Raw genomic sequence first — 25,084 nt, 5'->3', positions numbered from 1 at the left:
TGCTTATTAAGTACCACAAAAATAGTGACTTGCCCAAGGTAACACAATAAGTGGAAGAAAGGTTTAAACCTCTGGTCACTTGACTCCCAGACCAGTACTCTTTCCACTAGGTCATGTGTGCTGCTTGTCATATAAAATGAAAATAATACGTGATCCCTGCCCTCCAGGAGCTTACAATTCAAATTACAGATGAGACCAAGTAACAGAGTACATAAGATTTGAGATACTTTCCAAGGTAGTATCTCACATAGAAAAATAAGTGATGGTGTCATTGGTAGTGACACACGGTATCCCTTGCTCAGATAGGGCTACAGAAGGCCACCATTAAGCCTCTTGCAGTTATTTTAATTCTCCAGAAGATGGACATCAAACCATCTGGACAATTTAACTAACTGTTTGGTACCTTATGAGATTGCTAAACTAAATTTGGATTGGATTTGGAGAAGTAACATGGCCTAATTGGAAGGACACAGGCCTGGGAGTCAGAAGACATGGGTTCTAATCCTGCCTCTGTCACTTGTTTGCTGTGTGACCTTGAGCAAGTGGCTTAACCTCATGGTGCCTTAGTTTCCTCAACTGAAAAATGGGGGTTAAATACCTATTCTCCCTCCAACTTGGACTGTGAGCCCTATATGGGACAGAAACTCTCCACCCAGGTTATTTTGTGTCTACTCCATGGCTCAATATAGCACTTGGCACATAGTAAGCACTTAAAAAATACCACAATTTTCATTACTTTCATTATTCTTGTAATATTATTATTTTCTTTAGTGATGGTCAGATAAGCATTCTACATCATGTGTAGCAACAATAATCTGAATAGTTTTCAGGTTTCACTGTCGAAGAGTAATATTGTCCATAAGGAGCTATGTTTGTGTTGGAGTATATTCAAGACCGGTTTTGTTTCATCTGAAAGTGGGTGGCTATTTTGCTGATTAAAAAGCTGATGCAGGGCCCACTTGAGCAGGCTTGGGCTGTTCTTACTGATTTTCCCAAGTCCAGGTGGTCCCTAAGGTTTTCTTCCCTCTTTCTTCATCACAGAATGCTGGCTCTGCTGTGTCAAGTCTATCCAAATCCCAATAAAAATATATCTTCTCCTTCATGGATAAAGACATTACTATGTCAACCTGGACACATTGATTTCACTTATTGAGTATATAATACCGAGTGCTCTCCCATTTACCAAAATTATCTGTCTTCCTTTCTATTCTTCCCTTAAGAGGATTCCAATTACCACTAGAATATACGGAAAACAGTCATTTAATCATTGTGTATAATGAAAAGGAAGACTTAAACACATACAGCAAATGACATTCATTGTTCTGACAATTCAGAATACATTAAAACCTTCAAGTATGGTTCTTTTAGAAGAGATTAAGCCACAGTGATTTATCTTAAAGCATCTGAAGAACCCACTGGCTCCTTTCTTCTCCCACTGAAAAGAACAGCAACATAATTCTCAGAAAGTGATTCACTTCTCTCCTGATGTCATTTTTTGGGTCCATACATTCCTCATGGCATTTTTCACCTCCACATTTCTCATGGTGTAGATCAAGGGGTTTAACTTGAGAGTAATGAAAACATAGAATACGGCCACTGCTTTATCCATGGGGAAGGTGGAAACAGGCCTCATGAAGGTGAAGATACAGGGAACAATGAACAGCATGGTGACTGTGATGTGAGAGACACAGTTGGACAGGGCTTTGCGCCTTCCCTCTGATCTATAACCTCTTAGGGAGTTCAAGATGACCATGTAAGAGATGGCCAACATGAGGAAACAGAGAGTGCAGATCAGGCCATCGTTGGCAGCCACTGATAGGCCCAGGACATAGGTGTTTGTGCAGGCGAGTTCCAACACAAGGGTACATGTCACAGAGAAAATGATCAATAATAATGATAATAATAATAATAATAATAATAATAATGGCATTTGTTAAGCACTTACTATGTGCGAAGCACTGTTCTAAGCACTAGGGGAGATACAAGGTGATCAGATTGTCCCACATGGGGCTCACAGTTTTAATCCCCATTTTACAGATGAGGTAACTGAGGCCCAGAGAAGTTAACTGACTTGCCCAAAGTCACACAGCTGACAAGTGGCAGAGCCAAGATTAGAACCCATGACCTCTGGCTCCCAGGCCCGTTCTCTTTCCACTGAGCCACACTGCTTCTCCAATGTCATTCATCAGTGGCATTGGGACCACAGAAGGGCAGCCAGAATAGGAAGAGAATCTGAATTATTAAGTGAAAGAAGCCCACTACCCAGGCCACCCCCAACAGTAGGACACACACCTGCCAGTTCATAATGATCAAGTAGTGCAGGGTTTTGAAGATGGCCACGTAACGATCATAGGCCATCACAATGAGAAGGATGGTCTCTGTCCCTCCAAAGAAGTGTGATACAAAGAGCTGGACCATGCAGCCATCGTAGGAGATGGCTTTCCTGGCAGACAGGCTGTCTACAATCATTTTGGGAGTAGTGGAAGTGGAGTAGATGGCATCTATGAAAGATAAGTATGAGAGGAAGTAGTACATAGGGGAGCTGAGATTCTGGCTAGCCTAGATGGTTATGACCACAAGTAGGTTTCCCAAAAGAGGCACCAGGTAGATGATTAGGAACAAAATAAATAAAAGTTTCTGCAACTCGGGATTCTGGGTAAGTCCCAGGAGAATTAATTCGGTCACACTGTTGGTTTTTTCCATCGATTCAGTGTTGGTGATGAACATACCAGTGAGATTGCACGACAGAGAACTGGTTTACCTGAAAGATAAAGATAATTGAATTTCTTTAGCACTGTTTTTTTTCCATAGAACCCAAGATACTTTATTTCTAATACCTAATATTTCACTCATTCTTAAAAAACCTTGGTCCCATTCAACAAAAGAAAAATCAAGCTAAGTAATTTGTATCATACCCCACCTTCAGCCAAGGGTTATCAATCAATCAAGGGTATTGACTGAGTGCATATTCTGTGCAGAGTGCTGTACTAAGTGCTTAGACATGCTGAATCCAGTAATCTATCCACTTAGTTCAGAGCTTGTCAACCGGCATGCCTAGTACCATTGGTAATATTTCACTTGGAGTTTCACCCTTTATTCACCCCTCCCTCAGCCCCACAGAACCTATGTATCTACCTGCAATTTATTTATTTATAATTGAGCTCACTGTGAGCAGGGAACATGTCTACCAACTCTGCTGTATTGTATTTTCCTAAGCACTTCGTAGAGTGCTTGAGCAGCAGTGTGACCTACTGGAAAGAGCACGGGATTGGGAGTTAGAGGTCAAGGGTTATAATCCCAACTCTGCAACTTGTCAGCTGTGTGACCCTGGGCAAGTCATTTAAGTCCTCTGTGCCTCAGTTCCCCCGTCTGTAAAATGGGGATGAAGACCGTGAGCCCCATGTGGGCCAACCTGATTACCTTGCATCTACCCCAACATTTAGAACTGTGCTTGGCACAAATTAAGTGCATAACAAATACCATCTTCATCAGCATCAGTGCTCTGCACACAGTGAGTGCTCAATAAATGTGATCGATTGAGTGATGGATTTCACAGCACACTGGAGCTCCTGACAGAAGCCATTTTTCTTTACTGAGATGATCATAATAATAATAATGATAATAATAATAATAACAATAATAATGGCATTTGTAAGGCACTTGCTATGTGCCATGCACTGTTCTAAGCACAGCATCAGATACAAGGTGATCAGGATGTCCCACATTGGGCTCTCAGTCTTAATCCCTATTTTACAAATGAGGAACTGAGGCACAGAGAAGTTAAGTGCTTTGCCTAAAATAACATGACTGAGAAATGGCGGGGCTGGAATTAGAACCCATGACTTCTGACTCCTAAGCCCATGCTCTTTCCACTAAGCCACGAATAAGCTTGCCTTTTCCTCTCCATCCAGACCACATTAATCCAAGCACTGTCCTAACCCATCTTGATCACTACAATCACCTCCTTTCTAACCTCCCTGCCTCCCATTTCTCTCCATTCTAATCCATACTTCATAGGAAAATCCTCTTGGAGATATGTCTTCAACGAGGCTTTGATGGTGGGGAGAGTGATCATCTGTTGGATATGAAGAGGAAGGGCAACCGGGACAGAGGCAGAATGTGGGGAAGAGGTCGGCAATGAGATAGACAAGATCAAGGTACAGTGAGTAGGTTGGCACGAGAGGAGTGAAGTGTCTGGGCTGGGTTATAGTAGGGGGTAGTGAGGAAAGGTAGGAGGGGGCAAGGTGATTAAGTGCTCTAAAGCTGATGGTAAGGAGTTTCTTTCCCCTCCCATCCCCTTACTGTAGGGGTTCCTCAAGGACCAGTTCTTGGTCCCCTTCTGTTGTCTATCTACACTCACTCCTTTGGTGAACTCATTCACTCCCACGGCTTCACTATCATCTCTATGCTGATGACAACCAAATCTACATCTCTGCCCCTGATCTCTCTCCCTCCCTTTAGGCTCGTGTCTACTCCTGCCTTCAAGACATCTCCATCTGGATGTCTGTCTGCCACCTAAAACTCAATATGTCCAAGACTGAACTCCTCATCTTCCCTCTCAAACCCTGCCCTCTCCCTGACATTCTCATTACTGTTGACGGCACTACCATACTTCCCGTCTCAAAAGCCCGCAACCTTGGTGTCATCCTCGACTCCGGTCTCTCGTTCAACCCTCACATCCAATCGGTCACCAAAACGTGCCGGTCTCACCTCCGCTACATCGCCAAGATCTGCCCTTTCCTCTCCACCCAAACCACTACCCTGCTCGTTCAATCTCTCATCCTATCCCGGGTGGATTACTGCATCAGCCTCATCTCTGATCTCCCATCCTCCTGTCTCTCCCCACTTCAATCTACACTTCACGCTGCTGCCCGAATCATCTTTGTGCAGAAACGCTCTGGACATGTTACTCCCCTCCTCAAAAATCTCCAGTGGCTACCAATCAACCTATGCATCAGGCAAAAACTCCTCACTCTCGGCTTTAAGGCTCTCCATCACCTCACCCCCTCCTACCTCACCTCCCTTCTTTCCTTCTACAGCGCAGTCTGCACCCTCCACTCCTCTGCCGCTAACCTCCTCACTGTGCCTCATTCTCACCTGTCCCGCCGTCGACCCTCCGGCCCACGTCCTCCCCCTGGCCTGGAATTCCCTCCCTCTGCACAACTGCCAAGCTAGCTTCTTCCTCCCTTCAAAGCCCTACCTAGAGCTCACCTCCTCCAGGAGGCCTTCCCAGACTGAGCCCCCTCCTTTCTCTCCCCTTCCTCCCGCTTCCCCATCCCTTGCCTTACCTCCTTCCCTTCCTCACAGCACCTGTATATATGTATATATGTTTATACAGATTTATTACTTTATTTATTTATTGTACTTGTACATATCTATTCTATTTATTTTATTTTGTTAATATGTTTAGTTTTGTTCTCTGTCTCCCCTTTCTAGACTGTGAGCCCACTGTTGGGTAGGGACTGTCTCTATATGTTGCCAACTTGTACTTCCCAAGCACTTAGTACAGTGCTCTGCACACAGTAAGTGCTCAATGAATACGATTGATTGATTGATTCATTTTGTTGTCTGTCTCCCCATTCTAGACTGTGAGCCCACTGTTGGGTAGGGACTGTCTCTATATGTTGCCAACTTGTACTTCCCAAGCGCTTAGTACAGTGCTCTGCACACAGTAAGTGCTCAATAAATACAATTGAATGAATGAATTAATTAATATTAAAGTGGATAATTTCCTATGATGTTTGTAGTATTGTCCCCCAACCTCAGTAGCTCATTTGATAAAGTACTTTAGCAAGTAGCAGGCAGGATATTCCCTCTCAGAGACATACTCCTGTATTGACAGCCACATCAGTTACTCTACTCTCCTATCCATATTTCATTCTGAGCCCAGAATTTATTTTTATCGTATTTGTTAAGTGCTTATTATGTGCCAGGTACTATAGTAAGTTCTGGGATAGATACATGTTAATCAGGTTGGACACAGTTCATGTCCCAAAGAGGGCTCACAGTCTTTATCCCCATTTTACAGATGAGGTAATTGAGACACAAAGAAGTGAAGTGACTTTCCCAAAGTCACAGAGCAAGCTAAGGGCAGGGCAGATATTATAACTCAGGTCCTTCTGACACCCAGACCTGTGCTCTATCCTTTGGCCACATTGGTTCTCTAAAATGTTGATCTTTCTAATATGTTGTTCTACCACATCTCTGTGCTCCTTGAAAACCTCCAATGGTTTCCCAGTCTTCTCCACATTAAGTAGGAACTACTAATCACTGGCTTTAAAACACTCAATAAACTCTGTCCTTTCTACTTATCCACTCTCTTTTCTCACTGCACCCAACTAGCACTCTTTGCTCCTCCCAGACGGTGCTTCATTCTTGTCTCTTCGGCTAGGGATTGCTTTCTCATGTCTTTTTTCTTTCTGCCTGGAACTCCCTCACTCTGCAAACCCTACAGAACCCCTTGCCCCACTTCTTCAAACTTCCCAATTTCAAAGTGTTACTGAAATCATATCTCTGACCAAGAGATCTACTCTGATTAATTATTTCCTCTCCTCAGGCTATGTTTCCTTCAATTGCCATCTTAGCACTTCGGTGCCATCGGAGTACCTACAAACTCAAGCTTCCATAACACTTATGTCCACATCTTATATAATAAATTCTTCAAGCATTAATTCATGTAGGCATCCCCTTTTGCTCTTTCCTCGTCTCTCTGCATTATTTCAGTATCTATTTCCCCTGCTGAAATGCAAGCTACTTAAGGGCAAGGACCATGACTGTTAATTCGACTGTACTCTCCCAAGTGCTTAGTACAGTGCTTTACACACAGTAGGTGCTCAGTAAACTGATCAATTTATAGTATCCTGATTTGTCTAAGATAAAAACAAAGTGTGACTTCTTTTGCTTGGGAGGAGTGATTAAAGACCCATCCAAATATTCACTTTCTTTGCCTTTGTAGATGTGGATTTATTCCTCTGTTCCTTGTTCACCCAACTCCAGCAATGGCTTGCTCCAGTTACAGTCTCCTTGAGGTAAAACAGACACAAGCCTAACACGGTTAACATGGAACTGGTGGCTACTCCATTCCAGCCACAACCATGTCTCTCAGCTTAATTTTCTTACCCCTGCGAAAGATACAAAATCCTAGAAACTACAAAAGCACCAGGTCTGAGATTCCATAAGATCCCAGGTGGCTTCTGGATAAACCCAAACTAAATCTGAGATCTATTTTCTTGGAATGAAGTCTGGATTTAAAGCAGCAATGAATTTTAGTCCAATTTCCATTGATTGCCATTCTTTCTCTGCAGTATTAGCTCAAGATCCTCCTCTCAGAACATCTTGATCCTTTATGAAGGAGGACCTTTAAGTGAACTAAAAACTTGGTGACTTCTCCAGGTCAGTCAGAAAGAATATAGTTTGCCCAGACTGTGGCAAACATCTCTACCTGACTCGATTTGTCTATCCTTCCTCTAGGTCTGCCCTGAAGCAGAGTCATTAGGTTCACTATTTCTCCTCTCACATTTAAACTGGATTCTACAGATATTCAGGAACCTCATAACATTTTGTCCAATCAGCCTTATGGGAGTATGACCAGTCTCTCCTTGCAGAAGGTTTGCACAAGATGATGACAAACTGAATTTTGCCTTAGAAAAATGAGTAGAGATACAGGAAAGGAAAAACACATTTTCAGTGGATTTTGATCGCAAAAGAGAAATCATTTCTGTTCCCCTTATGATCATTGTCAAATTGCCAGTCACCAGAACCTTGCAACCAAATATCCACTGGTGATTCAGAGAAGATAGCTGAGAAAAATTTTCAGATAGTTTTGGAGGGAAATTTTCCAGCTCATTTGTCTGTGTATTTCAAGCAAAAGGGATGGATCACTTGCTTGTCTGACTTGCATCTCTGATTTCATACATTTGTCAAGTGGAGACGGCATCAGTGGGCACTTTAGGTTGATAACATTGTTAATAGACAAAATCAATCAATGGTATTTATTGAGCACTTCCTCTGAGCAGAGTATTGTACTAAGTGCTCTGTAGAGTAAAATATAACATAGTTGGTAGACACATTCACCACGCACAACAGGCTTACAGTCTAGAAGAAAAAAGAGTTGAATCTGACAAATAGAATGCTCCCTTAGGAAAATAGCCAGTGTTACATCTTGGCAGCAGGAAGCAAATTTATCAGTTCAGAAAACAAAAAAAAAGACGAACAGAGCACAGTCCTACTAAAATTAATCCATTCCATGTTTATTTAATATTTGGTTTTATTATGTATGGTAAGTCCACTTGGTTTTACTGAATGTTCTATTTTGTTCTCTGTTTAACAGATTTCTCTTTAAATTCAGGCAAAAGTTGGGCTTACATTCCAACCGTGCCTTTCTTCTAGCCTGATTGACAGGGGTCTTTCTGATGGACAGTTTAGTCCAGATTCACCAGTCCTATTCCTGGATGTTCCCTGTTCCATTCCCAAACCTAACCAACCCTTGGCCCCCAGTGACCACATTTTGTGGAGAAGGAATATTTCACACCCAAAGAGAATCTTTGGGTATTTCATGGATTTAGCCAGAAGTAATGCATTAATTCTGACAGAGTGCATGGATGAAAATATTGTCCACAAATGCCAGCTCATCTACATTGAAGGTCTCTGTAGATAACATCCACTTAAGAATGGGAATCAGTCAGAAGTAGAGATGGTGCCCATTAAAGTGGCCCTTCAAAGCACACAAGGCTCCAGCGCACCTGGAATCTTCCTGAAGACTTCATTCTCCTAATACTAATGCCAATTTTCTCACTGGACCTCAATTTCATCTATCTCGCCATCAACCCCTCACCCACATCTTGCCTCAGTACTGGAATTCCCTTCCTCTTCATAACCAACAGGCAATTACTCTCGCCCTCTTTGAAGTCTCACTGAAGTTACATCTCTTCCAAAAGGCCTTCCCTGACTAAGCCCTCCTTTCCTCTTTCACTCCATTTTGTATCGCCTTGACTTGCTCCCTTTATTCCTCCTCCCTCCCAGCCCCGCCAAACTTGCATACACATCTATAATTTTATTTATATTAATGTATATCTCCCCCTATAGACATTAAACTCATTGTGGGCAAGGAATGTGACTGTTATATTGCTATATTGCACTCTTCCAAGGACTAAGTATAGAGCTCTGCAAACATCAAGCACTCGATAAATATGATTTACTGACTGGCTGTTACCACTATGTCTTGGTCAAAAGGGGTAAGAAGCTGTAGAGTTTTTTTTTCTTTTGTTTTGTAATGTTTTATGTTTTAATGGTATTTTTTAGGTGCTTACTGTATGCCAGGCATTAATTCATTCATTCAATTGTATTTATTAAGTGCTTACTATGTCTAAAGCACTATGGTAAACTAAGCACGTGGGAGAGTATAGTATAACAACAAGCAGACACATTCTATACCCACAATGAGCTCAGAGTCTAGAGGGGGAGACAGACATTAATAGAAATGAATGAATAGATATATAAATACATAAATCACAGTATATAAAGGCACTGTAATAAGTGCTCGGTTAAGGACAAGCTAATCAGGTTGGATACAGTCCACATCCCACATGGGGCTCACAGACTTAATCCCCATTTTATAATGAGGTAACTGAGACACAGAGAATTGATTTCATTAATTCATTCAATCATATTTATTGAGTGCTTACTGTGTGCAGAGCACTGTACTAAGCACTTGACTCAAGGAGCAAAGTAGACAAGTGGCAGGGCCAGGTTTAGAACCCAAACTCTCCCATATTGCTTCAGATTGCATTCTAGAACTAGGAAATCTTCCAAAGGAATCGTCAACTCATTAGCAAGTTGTAAATCACTCCCTTTAACAAGATGGAGGTCAATCAGATAAGGGAGCCCAGGCACATCCATAATCCAATCAAATACCTGCATGGGAAAGGGATAGTATCCAACCTGATTTGCATATATCCACCCAAGAACTTAGTACAGTGCCTGGCACATAGTAAACACTTAACAAATTTCACAATTATCATTATCATTACTATTTCATATGTAGCCTGCTGAGTATACCATGGAGGTCACACCCTTTAGGGGACTCGGTAGTGAGTGCAGGAACAAGTATGACCTGGCACCAGGATCAGCAGGAAGGGAGAATTGGGCTCTTGAGATATTAATAATGATAATGGCATTTATGAAGTGCTCACTATGTGCAAAGCACTGTTCTAAGTGCGGGGGAGATTTCAAGGTGATCAGGTTGAGCCACGGGGGGCTCACAGTCTTAATCTCCTTTTTACAGATGAGGTAACTGATGCACATAGAAGTTAGGTGACTTGCCCAAAGTTACACAGTTGACAAATAGCAGAGGCGGGATTTGAACCCATGACCTCTGACTCCAAAGCCCGGGCTCTTTCCACTGAGCCGCGGGATATGCTACAAATAACTAGAGGGAGCACATCCAGCAGGATCTAAAATTTGGAAACCCATCTGTAAGCAGATTTTGAAATCGAAGTTTACAAGTAAAGTTTGATTCTTCCCCTCTTGCTTGAAGAAACATCTCAACTCTTCCTTCTATCCCTCTCCATCTCTATAGAAGATTTGCATTTGGTTACTTCAGAGAACTGATTGGCCACTTCACAACCAGAAGTCCCGGCTGCTTGCTGGCCAAAGTAAGGCCTCTCGAAACACTGAAAAATCAGTGAGGTGAAAGGCTAAGTCTGGGGCATTTGGGGGAAGCTAAGGAGAGCTGCAGCAAATCATCACAGCTCTAACCATCCCTGTCTATTCCTCAGCCAAAGTCATTACCCCAAGAGACTTAAAAGCATCTCAGCATCTCTGAATTCATGTTTAGGGGCAGGGAAGGTGTTCTCCACTACTACCTTGTGACAGCTACGGAACATGGAGAAGACTTGACTTCGTTGACTTGACTCTTGGATCATCCATTCTCTCTGCCAATCAATCAATCTAACAATAGTCTTTATTGAGTGCTTACTATGTGCAAATCACTGTTCTAAGCACTTGGGAGAGTGTAATACAAGAGAATTAGCAGACACATTCCCTGCCCAAAATGAGCTTACAGTCTAGATGGGGAGACTGACATTAATATGAACATGACACTTGGGGAGAAGGGTTACAGTGTGCTTGTCTGCATGTATGATCTAGTTATTTCAGTGTCCAACATCCTCTTGATCAATAGTGGGGAAATTTCTCCTCAAACAATCAACTTAAAATCTCAACAAATTTCTCCAAATGCCAATAAATTAATGGTACTGAGACATTTAAGGATGATAAAAGTCACTTTCCTGCGTGATACATCTTCCATGAAGCTTTTCACTTCTGAATTTCTCAGAATGTAGATTTAGGGGTTTAGCGTGAGGCTTATAATAGAATAAAATACTACTGTCACTCATCGATGAGCAGGGTGGATGTAGGTCACACAAACACACGAAGATAAAATGTACAAAAAATTAGATAGTGATGTGGGTATTACAAGTGAAAGATCTTTGCATCTCCCATTAGAGCTGACAGATTTCAGGGACGCTAAAATGACATGAGAGACAAGAAGTATTGTAAAGATTAAGATTCACTGTAGTAACAACTAAAAGGTCAAACGTTCAGGTAAGTCCCAAGTGGGACAAGAGACTGTGTCCAATCCGATTTGTCTGTACCCAAACCCAGCACTTAGTACAGTGTCTGGCACAGAGGAAGAGCTTAATAAATACCATTATTATTATTATTATTGTTATTATCTATCTAGGTGGTCTGTCTGTTGCCTCTCTTTCCTGGTCCAGCCTGCAGATAGACGCTTCTCATTGCAGGGAATTTATAGACTGAGAAGGAAGAGTTGAGGGACTTCCCAGCAGCAGCTGTCAATCACCTGGGTGGCCGTGCCATCCCTAATGGTGGAGATGGGAAGGTCCTCTGTTCTATCAAAAGCTCTCAAGGTAAGTGTACCAGTAAATGAACCCCTTTTGTGAACTTCATTGATGGATGAACTGCTGGCAGGTGTTGTGTCCACAGTAGGAATTCACCTAGCTGGGGTTTTCATCCCCAGGAGTCTCTTCAGAGTCTGAACCCCAGTTAGGCTCACATGGAAGATGATAAATTCAATGGGGGACTGCAGCAATCCTCTCTGAATTCACAGAATAGACATAGAATCAGGGACAGTCCATTCAAATGATGCAATCTTATACATCATTATTGTTCAAAACATATCCACAGGGTGCTGAGCCTCAACCCCACTGCCCCGCCTACGATGGGAGTTAATGTCAGAGTCTACATAATAACTGATGCCACTTTCAAGAATGTAGCCAAGAACCTGTTACAAGATGATGCTCGTAATGAAAAGAACCAATTAGTCAAGGACACAGGTATTTTCCCAAAGAACTAGCCAAATTCACATAAGGCATAACTACTGCTTTTGGCATAAAGATCTTACCAGAAAGGGAGGTAAGAAATTCTACAGAGACTCAGAGCCTTAAGTATTACAATAGGTCCCCACACTCCTATAGAGGCGACTTTAAATGCCATTCTGTAACCTAAAGAATAATCTGAGTAAGAGCAATTTGAGAGTGGGGCTGGAGGGAGAGCTGTTAACTCCAATTTTTTTTCTTATTTTGTGGTTAAAACTTTGAAAAGGGGATGTTCAGAATGTCCTCCATGGTCTATTCATTGTCCTGTCTCCTTAATGAGCAAAGAGGTCTGGTGAACAGGATGTGAATTTCTACAACTAAATGCATTTCCCTGAGAAGATTTATTAAAATGAATTGCTGACTGCTGACTTTGTAGCTAGACAATCTGAATTTTCTGCTTTAAAGGCCTATTTTGTCTGTCATCTGTAAAGGACCTTACCATGTGAAGAGGTAAGCAGAGAAATAGGATAAAACCTCACTCTTTCAGACCTTTTCAGCGTCAACAAATCTGACTAGTGTAAGTTTTCTAGTCTTCCTGATTTTTATTTTGCATTCACATTCAAAAAAACACATTTTCATCATTACTCTGTAATATTTTTGGTGGTGTCTACAAATAGATTCTATTGTTATTGCTCACAAAAATAGTCAAGTATACGTCTTATTTACATTCACTTGATACTGTCTAGAAATGATTCTTTTAAAAACATATTGCAACTGGGAGCAGTGTGGCCTAGTGGAAAGAGTATGGGATTTAGAGTCATAGGACCTGGATTTTAACCTAACTCTGCCACTTGTCTTCTGGGTTAACTTGGGCAACTCACTTCACTTCTCTGTACCTCAGTTTCCTTATCTGTAAAATGGGAATTCCCTCCTTGTTCTCCCTTGCCCTTGGACTGTGGCATTCAGCATTTACCAGATCTCTTCCACTCTGGTATCCCACCACTGTTTATCTGCATAACCTAGCCTAAACTCTAAATCCCATGGCAGGATTTTGTAAACAATTGTTTTGACTTGATCATCAGTAGCTCGGAGGTGTTGATGCATTTCCTATTTTGTGGTAGGTAGTCTTTAAACCACTGCCATTTTCATCAACCAAGGTCATGGGTTCTAATTCCGGCTCTGCCACCTGTCTTCTGTGTGACCTTGGGCAAATAACTTCACTTCTCTGGGCCTCAGGTAGCTCATCTATAAAATGAGCATTGACACTGTGAGCCTCACATTGGACAGGGACAGTGTCCAACCCGATTTGCTTGTATCCACCCCAGACTTAGTGTAGTGCCTAGCACAGACTAATGCTTAACAAATACCACTATTGTTATTATTGTTGTTACTATTATTATTAGCATTAATCTTGGTAGTATCTCTTTGCTGAAACCCCAGCTTGATAGCTTCCTAAATCAATCAATCAATCAATCAATCGCATTTATTGAGCGCTTACTATGTGCAGAGCACTGTACTAAGCACTTGGAAAGTACAAATTGGCAACACACAGAGACAGTCCCTACCCAACAGTGGGCTCACAGTCTAAAAGGGGGAGACAGAGAACAAAACCAAACATACCAGCAAAATAAAATAAATAGGATAGAAATGTACAAGTAAAATAAATAAATAAATAAATAGAGTAATAAATATGTACAACCTTATATACATATATACAGGTGCTGTGGGGAAGGGAAGGAGGCAAGATGGGGGGATGGAGAGGGGGACAAAGGGGAGAGGAAGGAAGGGGCTCAGTCTGGGAAGGCCTCCTGGAGGAGGTGAGCTCTCCATAGGGTCTTGAAGGGAGGAAGAGAGCTAGCTTGGCGGAGGGGCAGAGGGAGGGCATTCCAGGCCCGGGAGATGACGTGGGCCGGGGGTCGATGGCGGGACAGGCGAGAACGAGGTACAGTGAGGAGATTAGCGGCGGAGGAGCGGAGGGTGCGGGCTGGGCAGAAGAAGGAGAGAAGGGAGGTGAGGTAGGAGGGGGCGAGGTGATGGAGAGCCTTGAAGCCCAGGGTGAGGAGTTTCTGCCTGATGCGCAGATTGATTGGTAGCCACTGGAGATTTTTGAGGAGGGGAGTAATATGCCCAGAGCGTTTCTGGACAAAGATAATCCGGGCAGCAGCATGAAGTATGGATTGAAGTGGAGAGAGACACGAGGATGGGAGATCAGAGAGAAGGCTGGTGCAGTAGTCCAGACAGGATAGGATGAGAGCTTGAATGAGCAGGGTAGCAGTTTGGATGGAGAGGAAAGGGCGGATCTTGGCAATGTTGCGGAGCTGAGACCGGCAGGTTTTGGTGATGGCTTGGATGTGAGGGGTGAATGAGAGAGCGGAGTCGAGGATGACACCAAGGTTGTGGGCTTGTGAGACGGGAAGGATGGTAGTGCCGTCAACAGAGATGGGAAAGTCAGGGAGAGGACAAGGTTTGGGAGGGAAGGCAAGGAGTTCAGTCTTCGACATGTTGAGCTTTAGGTGGCGGGCAGACATCCAGATGGAGATGTCCTGAAGGCAGGAGGAGATGCGAGCCTGGAGGGAGGAGGAGAGAGCAGGGGCCGAGATGTAGATCTGGGTGTCATCAGCGTAGAGATGATAGTTGAAGCCGTGGGAGCGAATGAGGTAGTGAGTGTAGATTGAGAACAGAAGGGGACCAAGCACTGAACCTTGGGGAACCCCCACAGTAAGAGGATGGGAGGGGGAGGAGGAGCCTGCAAAAGAGACTGAGAAAGAACGACTGGAGAGATAAGAGGAGAACCAGGAGAGGACGGAGTCTGTGAAGCCAAGTTCAGATAGCATGTTGAGGAGAAGGGAGTGGTCCACAGTGTCAAAGGCAGCTGAGAGGTCGAGGAGGATTAGAACAGAGTATAAGCCGTTCGATTTGGCAAGCAGGAGGTCATTGGTGACCTTTGAGAGGGCAGTTTCCGTGGAATGTAGGGGACGGAAGCCAGACTGGAGGGGGTCGAGGAGAGAGTTGTTGTTCTCATCTACTCACTGGCCACATCGTGACCTATCTGAGGTTCCTTGTTCCAGCAGGGCTACTGTGCATTTGCCACCAAGGACTTAGGAAGGGGTGTGGCCTAGTGGATAGAGAACAGGCTGGGAATCAGAAAGACCAGGATTCTGATCCGAGCTGTGCCACCTGTCTGCTGTGGGACCTTGCGCAAGGCATTTAACTTCTCTGTGCCTCAGTTACCTCACCTGTAAAATGAAAATTAATGGGAGCCCCATGTGGGAGAGGGCCTGAGTCCAGTCTGATCAGCTTGTATCTACCCCAGCACTTAGTACAGTGCTGGCACATGGTAAGTACTTAAAAATACCTTATAAAAAAGGACTACCAATCAGTCATATTTATTGAGCACTTACTGTGTGCAAGGCACTATACTAACCACTAAGTAGAATGCAGTATAACAATAGGCAGACACATTTCCTGCCCTCAGCCACTATTCAAGTCTTTTCCCAGAGCTTGATTGTTTTTGAAAGGTTGGATATCACCTTCCAATATTTCTTTGTACCAATATCTATGCATTAAAACTTATAACAGAGACTTCAAGCTTGGCCCTACCACCAGTAGAAGTTGGAGAGGTAGCAATTACCACTCCTATCAATGGGAAGGGAGTCTGCTATTGTTTTATATTAAATTTTGAGTTAATTGTGTATTTCATGTTTCTATGTGAGATTCCTGGGTTACCTACTATCTATTTCCTTGGCAGAACTGTCTTTCTCCAGAAAATATATGTGCACTGATCCCGTAAGAAGGAGGAAGAAACCTAGAGCTGCCATAAGAGGAGAAATAATCACAGAAGAGCATCAGGTGAATACAAAAGGTTATAGGTTTCTTGTCTGCTATCTTGTCTGTATATCATCCTCTGCCCAGTAGGATTTTAGAAGGTCCTGAACCATCAACCTAATGCACTTTTCTCTTAGGGGGAATGTGAATGTGGTTATCAGTTGACATTTATGAGACTGGAATAAACAGAATTACTGAGCTTCTTGTCTACTGAAAAGGGTATGTAAATCAACAGAGTGTACTCCAGGGATGACTGCATCAAAAAAGGCTCCGAAGATATTGACTGTGTTGCCAACTCCACCACTTAGGACCATTTAGGACACCTCTGGGTAAGTACATTCATTCGTTCAATCTTATTTATTGAATGCTTACTGTGTACCGAACACTGTACTAAGCACTTGGGAGAGTACAATATAAGAAAAATAGACACTCCCTGCCCACCAGTGAGTGTACAGTCTAGATGGGGAGACAGATATTAATATAAATAAATAAATTACAGAAATATATGTAAGTGTTGTGGGGCTGGGCCTGGGGTTGGGGGAATTAATAAAGGGATCAGGTCAGGGTGATGCACAAGGTAGTGGGAGAAGAGAAAAGAGGGGCTTAGTCAGAGATGGCCCCTTAGAAGAGATGCACCTTCAATAAGCCTTTGAAGCGGGGGAGAGAAATTGTCCTTTGGATTTCAGGAGTTGTTTAGTTAACCTGACGTGCTTCGATTTCCCAATGTATGAATTGAGTACAGTAAATACTTTCCCATCTTGTCCTGGGGTTCAAAGAAAATTGACAAGATGCTAGAGAAGTGGTACTTTGAGTTCTGTTACTTGATCGCTTCAAAGCAAAACTATCATTCTCTATACAGAATCCACAGCTCTCACCTATACCTTCACTGCCTACCCTGAGTTGATGGGTAATGAAAACAATGTGACAGAATTCATTCTATTGGGACTTACACCGAATCCAAGGTTGCAGAAAGTAATCTTTGTTGTCTTTTTAATCAATTACATCATCACCATGGTGGGAAATCTGATCACTGTGGTAACCATAACTGCCAGTCAGACTTTGGATTCCCCCATGTATTTCTTTCTGGCCTATTTGTCAGTTATTGATGCCTGCTATTCTTCTGTCAACACACCTAAACTGATCACTGACTCTCTCCGTGAGAAGAAAATCATTTATTTCAAAGGCTGTATGACTCAGGTCTTTGGAGAGCATTTTTTTGGTGGCGCTGAAATCATTCTCCTCACGGTAATGGCCTATGACCGTTATGTGGCAATATGTAAGCCGCTGCATTACACGACCATCATGAACCGGCGCGTGTGTGGTCTGCTGATAGGGGTTGTCTGGACAGGAGGCCTGGTGCATGCGACCATCCAGATTCTCTTCATGATCGATTTACCCTTCTGCGGCCCCAACGTCATTGATCACTTCATGTGTGATTTGAACCCTTTGCTGAACCTTGCCTGCACGGACACCCACACCCTTGGCCTCTTTGTAGCCACCAACAGTGGGTTGCTCTGCCTGTCAAACTTCGTCATGTTGATGATTTCCTACGTCGTGATCCTGCGCTCCCTGAAAACACACAGTAAAGAGGGTAGGCGCAAAGCACTCTCCACCTGCGTCTCCCACATCATCGTCGTTGTCCTGTTCTTCGTTCCATGTATATTTATGTATATGCGGCCTGCCTCCACCTTCCCCTTGGATAAAGCTATTGCACTATTTTACACGATTATAACCCCTATGCTAAACCCCCTTATCTACACCCTGAGAAATGCCCAGATGAAAAATGCCATCAGGAAGCTATGGAGCAGAAAACCGACTTCTGAAGATAAATAGGTATCACCCTGTGAAAATGGTAATATTTGTACAAGGGAAGTGGCAAGCATGGATTTCAGGTAACGTTTTTAGGAAAACTGTATAGGGAATTCAAATCTCAGTGAAGCACATGTCTCATATGTCTGTTGTATTTCCCAAAACCTCATTGTAGTGTATTGCGTTCAGTAGGTGCTGAAGAAATACCACTACATGATCTACTAAAGAGTTTCTTGTCTGTAGAGGTATTCATCCTCACTTCAGCTTATTTAGCAACCTTTACATGTTCAGAGCTGGTTTTGTTCCTGTTACAGCTGTTTTCATTTTTTAAAAAATTCTTCTCTCATCTCAAATGAGGAGAAATGAGAGGAGCCAGCTCAGTAGCGCACTGTCAGACCTATTCTAGTTTAAAGAATAAAATAAATGTTTCTTTAGCCACAGAGTGTTGCCTTTTGCCTATTCTTTTTCCTATAGCTCCATCAAATATCACATTGTACCAGACATAACATAGTCATTAGCAGTAGAATGGGATGTTTCCTAATTTGATTCCTGCAAAGCAGGTAATAGAAATTAGGAATTCCTTGTGAATTTCTAAACAAACAAATCCTAACTCTTGCCAATCAACAATCAGAGAGGGACATTAGGAAGAATGATCCGTGATAGCGTTCCACATGCATATCATGATGCTTAGCTATGAAGGCACTCAAAGTGTGCTTTCATTCATTGATTCTGCACTAGATTAAGCAAATCAGAAAACAATAACAACTTGGAGGAACCCAAGATCAAATCAGAAGCATTGGGACCGCTTGGCAAACTATCCCAGCCCAAAGAAAGTGGCTTAAATATGTCAGCGTCCAATTTGAGGGATCAGACTTTGCATAAGTCTGCATCAGCTCCTGAAAATGAGACTGTTACGGACCAGTTTGGGTCCACTGTGAGACGTAGCATGACTCTGGAAACAACGCATGTCTGGGAGTCAGAGGACCCAGTTTCTAACCCCGGTTACTCCACCTATTGACTGTGCCTTAGTTACCTCATTGATAAAATGAGGATTAAGACCGTGAGCCCCTTGTGGCACATAGATTGTGTCCAACCTGATTAGCTTGCATCTTCCCCAGTGCCAGTGCCTGGCACACAGTAAGTGCTTAGCAAATACCATTTTTTAAAAAGCCAGGTTGGTGCAAGAGGCAGAATCATTGCCTCTAGTTCCAGGGGAAACCATTCCACTGGTAAGACAGTTCTGGAACACTTGCAGGATAGAGGTGCAGTGGAACCCTGAGTCCTGCTAGGTGATCCCGAGTGTGGGGAAGGGTTGCTTGGCTGCCATCAACATGGCCCTCCTCTTTGGAGGAGTCAGCTATTGGAGAAGAGACTTCCAAACTGTAAGCTCATTTTGTGCAGGGAATGTGTCTGTTTACTGTTACATTGTATTCTCTCAAGCATTTAATATAGTGCTCTACACACAGTAAGTGCTCAATAAATACCACTGACTGTGAAAGGTTTCTCCATAGACAGAGAGGACTCTGTCCTCTAATGTGTCTCTGTTGAATTCCTTATAGACATGGCAGGCCTGGGTCATGAGGCACTCTATCCCTCTATCCAGGCCCTACCCAGTTCAGAAACTGACCATCCCCAGAGATTTAAAAATGATGGATAGTGGTTAGAAAGACCCAGCCCAAACAACCCACATAATGCACTAATTGTTTCAATTGGGGCTGTGACAAGAACAGAAGCACAACACAGGAACTAGGTTTGCAAGATCCGTCTTGGGGAATCTTTAGATAATCTGGGTGGCAGAGGCACCTGTGTGAAAGTGTTGGTCAGCTCTATGTCTAGCCCCTCCTTCAGAACAGATTCAAGTCTTCCTTTTCTCTTGTTTCTTACACCTCTCATTCCCCCACAATCTAAAGACAGCCTCTTAAAATGAATGGAAAATGTTTGGTTTGAGTCAAAAGAGTCTCATCTGCTACTTGCTTTCTCACCCTTCCCACTTTTTCCACAGCTCACCTCCGGAGAAAAGCTCACGATGAGGTGCTGAAACTAGAACAGAGAAAGGAAGGGGAAGAAAGGGCAAGAGACCTGCTGTTTCAGACTATAAACTCACTGTGGGCAGGGAATGTGGTTACCAACTCTGTTATATTGTACTCTCCCAGAAACATAGTACAGTGCTCTCACACAGTAAGCACTCAATAAATACCTCTGATTGACTGGAGGAAAGGTGAGAGGGTAGGATAATTGGGGTCTTGGAGCTGGAGGGAGGGGAGGATAGAGATGAAGGGGAGGGAAGAGAATTTAGGGATGACCAACCCAAGGATATAGAGATAGATGGGAGCAGCGGCGAATGTGAAAAAAAATAGGTTTCTTACCACACCTATCTGGCATTTAATATTGTAAAATGTTTCTTACCACAACTACCTGGCATTTAATATTGTCACCAGCCTGAGAGACATAAACAGAAAGTAGTCACCCAAGACCTCCATATTTTTGGTCTTTGGTGTCAGGAAAGTCCTGCTGCCCTTTCAGATGTGGAGGGGGTCAGTGAAGGTAATTAGGCATATGCCCAGAAGTGGACTTTCAGATACTCAGGCACAAGGGATTGGACAAGGAAGATTAAGCCAAAAGACCATAAAGAGTTTCAGTTCAGAGGACCCCAGAGACAGGGTTGACTGGCGACCTGAGAGACTTCTCAGTGCTCCCTAACCCAGGCCAGAAGGATAATCCAGACCACTATAGACTTGGGGGCTGGTCACAAGTGCCAGAAAAGGCTCTGGAATGAGTCACAGGAATAGGTCAGGGAAGGCAGCCACGTCAGGAAATCCTGTTCTGGCAGGTTGGTGATGACAGTGGGAATTCTAGTTCCATCTCTGTGACAAATGACTTTCAGTGTGGGGAAGGAAAGGGAGAAGAAGAGAGACTCAAAAGAATCCTCTCCCCCCAGCCACCAGACCTAGAGCTAGAAACTCCATTCTCCAAACTCCATTTTTACAGTTTCCAAGACCCTCCCACAGTTTCCCCTGTGGTCTGTCTTGAGCGTGGACTCTTGCCTCACTAACCGTTTTAAACTTATCTATTGCCCATAGAGTTGATCAGGGGAAGTAGGGAAGCTGTGTGCCCTAGCAGAAAGAGCACAGGCCTTGGAGTCAAAGGGCCCAGGTTCTAAACCTGACTCTGCCAATTGCTTGCTGTGTAATCTTGGGCAAAATCACTTGACTTCTCGGTGCCTCAGTTTAGTCAAATGTAAGATGGGGATTCAATACCTGTTCTCCCTCCTACCTGGACTGTGAGCCCCATGTGAGACAGGGAATGCGCCTGAGCTAAATTGGCCTGTACCTACCCCGGAGCTTAGAACACTATTTGGCAAATAGCCCTTAACAAATGCCATAAAAAAAGGTAGAGAGGCTGTCTACCAAAGCTGTCCCCTTGAGCTGAGCTTCCCCTAATTTGAAATGGTTATCTTCCAAGGACATGCTCCACTCGTGCTGGATGTGGGGCCCTGTCCAGGTCTAGAACAGTTTCACAGTGGCTGGTCCATTCCAAATCTTGTAGAGCTTTTTAAACATTCATTCATTCATTCAATCGTATTTATTAAGTGCTTACTGTGTGCAGCAATGTAGTAAGGTCTTGGAAAGTACAAATCATCAGCATATAAAGACGATCCCTACCCAACAATGGGCTCACAGTCAAGAAGGGGGAGACAGAAAAAAAAAACAAGTTCCAAGGATATATATGGTGCATCCATCCACCCTGATCAAAGCCTCTATGACCTCAATGACCAACAGAGGTCAGGTGTGGTGGGAGCTCCTAACTTGCACTTCTAAGGTGGGGGGCTTGTGCCTGGCTCCTAATAGGAGCCACGTGGAACACTGGTCAACGTTGTCATACAGGATGGGAGTGCTAGTTGAATGGAATGTGTGTAGAATGAGTGGTGGGCAGGGAGAGATGCTGACTTACTTTCTAGGTCCTCCTCCCTCAGTTACAGGATGAGGAAATATTTCTGGGTGTGGACTCTAGTTTGGCTGGATAGTGCATCAGACCCGGCAGGTGCTCAACCAATACTACTAATATTAATAATACTAATAAAGATGGTATTTGTTAAGCACTTACTATATGCAAGGCACTGTTCTAAGCGCTGGGGCAGGTAGAGGATACAAGATGATCAGTTTGGCCCACGTGGGGCTCACAGTCTTAATCCACATTTTACAGATTAGGTAACTCATGGGGTAGCAGAGAAGTTAAGTGACTTGTCCAAGGTCACACAGCTGACAGTGGTGGAACCGGGATTAGAACTCATGACCTCTGACTCCCAAGCCTGGGCTCTTTCCACTGGGCCACGCTGCTTCTCTGCTTACTACTGCCTACAATTGCTATTACTAATTATGGTATTTGTTAAAGGGTCAATATAAGTAAAACACTATTTGACATATCATTATCATTAGGTGCTGTTGAGTCACTTCCGAGTCATGGTGACTCCATGGGTATACTTTCTCCAGAACGTCCTGTCCTCTGTTATAATTTACAACTTTTCTAATGGTTCTTCTGCTTATTGTTGTTATGGTCTTTATGCATCTAGCTGCCGGTCTGCCTCTTCCACGTTTTCCCTGGACTTTTCCTAGCATTTACATCTTCTCCAGAGAATTAGTCCTCCTGATTATGTGTCCAAAATATGCTAATCCAAGACAAGTCATTTAGCCTTCCAAAGACCACTTTGGTTTAATTTGTTCCAAAATCCGTTTATTTGTTTTTTGGGCAGTCCAAGGCACTCGCAAAAGCCTTCTCCAACACCACATTTCAAAAAAAAATCAATGTTCTTTCTATCCCATTTTTTCACTGTCCAGCTTTCAGATATATGCATTGTTACTGGAAACACCATAGAGTTGACAATTGGTATTTTTGTGGCAATTGCTACATCAGCACATTTCATGACTTTTTCCAGGCTCTTCATAGATAGTAACTATGTAAAACAGTGTTTGACACAAAGTGCTGGAATAGATACAAGTTAATCAGATCAGACATAGTTCCTGACCCAGGTGGAGCTAACAGTCTAACTACTACTACTACTACAAAGGCAGAAAGGGTCTGAGAATACAGTGACCAAAACAGGTAGAACAAAATTGTCTTCTTACATAACAGAGGGATAGTGGGACAGAAAACAGATGGAGAGTGAGGCAGCAAGGGGTTTGATCATAGTGGTGGCTTGAGACAGTTAGATCTACGAAGAGCTAGGTCTTAAAGACACAGGGAGAGCTTTATGAGAAGCCCAGTCCAGAGGATGAAGATTTTATAGGGGAGAGGAACTAATAATATTGGAGCTAACCAGATAGAAAATATGAATGGGGCAGGGGGAGACCGATGACCTTTTACTTCACTTTGGAAGACTGTAAGCTCACCGTAGGTATGAGATAATTTCCATAAATGTTATTATATTGTGTTCTCATTCAATTGTAGGGCTTAACACACTGCTCTGTATACAGTAAGTGCTCAATAAATATGCACTTAGTACAGTGCTTTACGCACAGTAAGCACTCAATAAATATGATTGAATGAATGAAAGGCAGGGAGAACTGTAGCCAGCAGCCCAATCCGTGCACTCAGAAATTTCCCCCTGCCCTCCTTATCGCTGCTTCACTCGGGGTAATAATAATAATAATAATAATAATAATAATAATAATAATAATAATAATACCCAAGTGGGGGTCACAGTCTTAATCCCCATTTTACAGATGAAGTAACTGAGGCCCAGAGAAGTGAGGTGACTTGCCCAAGGCCCACAGCAGACAAGTGGCACTGCCAGGATTAGAACCTATGACCTTTTGACTCCCATGCCCATGCTTTATCCACTACACCACGCTGCTTCTCCAAGGTTCAGGGGCTGCTACCTATCTAGTTCAGGTGCATGGCCCACAGGTATGTGTGTGCATATTGGCACACACATATACCTCTTCCATATATGGACACACATCTGGAGAATCTGATTCAGTATTATTGGCCCCAAGGCTGCTCCTATATTAAAGGAATTGATTAGGCAGAGACACAGATAATCTCCCAAATAGCCCTGGGCTTAACTATTTTGGCACATGTTTCAAGAAAAAAAAGTAAATTCCTCTGAGAGAAGGAGAAAGAATCCTAAGCATTATAATAGAGCTGTGAACTTGTACGGCATCCCCTTTAAATGTCTGTCTGCAGCTCAAAGAGAAACCTGTAAAGTTGTAGACTGGAAGGAGGGATGGAGAGGCCTTAATCAAAGGGTCTCCTAGTGGTCTTTCCTATTTTCTGCAGCTACAGATTTGCAAAGAGGATGGTCAATGAGCTGTCTTCCAGGCATTAAGTTTTCAGTCCTCTGCCAGAGCAAATGGTCACATGGTCTTTGTTAACTGAACGTGGTAGGTCAGCTGCCAACTGACCTTGATTACCCTGAGAAGTTTTACCTAAATGATTTACTTGTTTTGTAACCACATATCCAACCTGTCTATCTCAAAAAGTGCATTGTGTCCTTCATCTCTAAAGCAGCTTTATAATGTGACGATCTAAGAGCTAGGATGGTAAAACCCTAAATTCACCAAAGAGTATCAAGATTCACAGTGGCAACTCAAGGTAGGATTCCCATCTCATTGGCTTTTACAGCTCATTCCTAAATTTCTGTTTTAAGTCATCTGAAGCCATTCAACTAAGGATACTTCTTTACTATTTTCTCTGCTATTTTGGCAATGTCCCTGATTCTCAAAAATATGTTTACCAGTTCTGCAGATAGTGCCCTGACTCTGCAAAATTTTTATAGACTCATTGCAAAGGCCATATAAGTGTGGGACATCACAAAACAACTGGTTGAGGAGAGATAGTCACTAGTTCACCTAAATTTGTTTTTATTGTTTTTATGGTATTTTGTTAAGAGCTTATTATGCACCATGCACTGTTCTAAGGGCTGGGGTAGATACAAGCTAATCAGGATGGACACAGCCCATGTCCCACATGGAGCTCACAATCTTAATCCCCAGTTTACAGACGGGGTAAGTGAGGTCCAGAGAAGTTAAGTGACTTGCCCAAGGTCACAACAGCAGAGAAGTGACAGAGCTCAGATTAGAACTCAAATCCTTCTGGCTCCCAGACTTGTGCTTTAT

The 25,084-nt window shown here is 43.1% G+C and overlaps 1 protein-coding gene and 1 pseudogene across 1 annotated transcript; one reads left to right on the top strand and one right to left on the bottom strand.

The window, feature by feature from the left end:
• Window positions 1–1,471: 1,471 nt before the first annotated feature.
• Window positions 1,472–2,703, bottom strand: LOC119924014 (annotated as a pseudogene).
• A 14,360-nt stretch (window positions 2,704–17,063) lies between these two features.
• On the top strand, window positions 17,064–17,993 carry LOC119924067 (olfactory receptor 4C46-like). Its single transcript, XM_038743139.1, has one exon. It carries the CDS (start codon window positions 17,064–17,066, stop codon window positions 17,991–17,993), a length of 930 nt encoding a protein of 309 aa, XP_038599067.1.
• The last annotated feature ends 7,091 nt before the right edge of the window (window positions 17,994–25,084 follow it).

This window comes from Tachyglossus aculeatus, unplaced genomic scaffold (genome assembly GCF_015852505.1).
Source record: "Tachyglossus aculeatus isolate mTacAcu1 unplaced genomic scaffold, mTacAcu1.pri scaffold_78_arrow_ctg1, whole genome shotgun sequence".
Taxonomy (NCBI): Eukaryota; Metazoa; Chordata; class Mammalia; order Monotremata; family Tachyglossidae; genus Tachyglossus; species Tachyglossus aculeatus.
This window is presented reverse-complemented; position numbering and strand designations above follow the sequence as displayed.

Coding starts and splice junctions, on each gene's coding strand:
- LOC119924067 (XM_038743139.1), top strand. CDS start 17,064: ATGGGTAATGAAAACAATGTGACAGAATTCATTCTATTGGGACTTACA.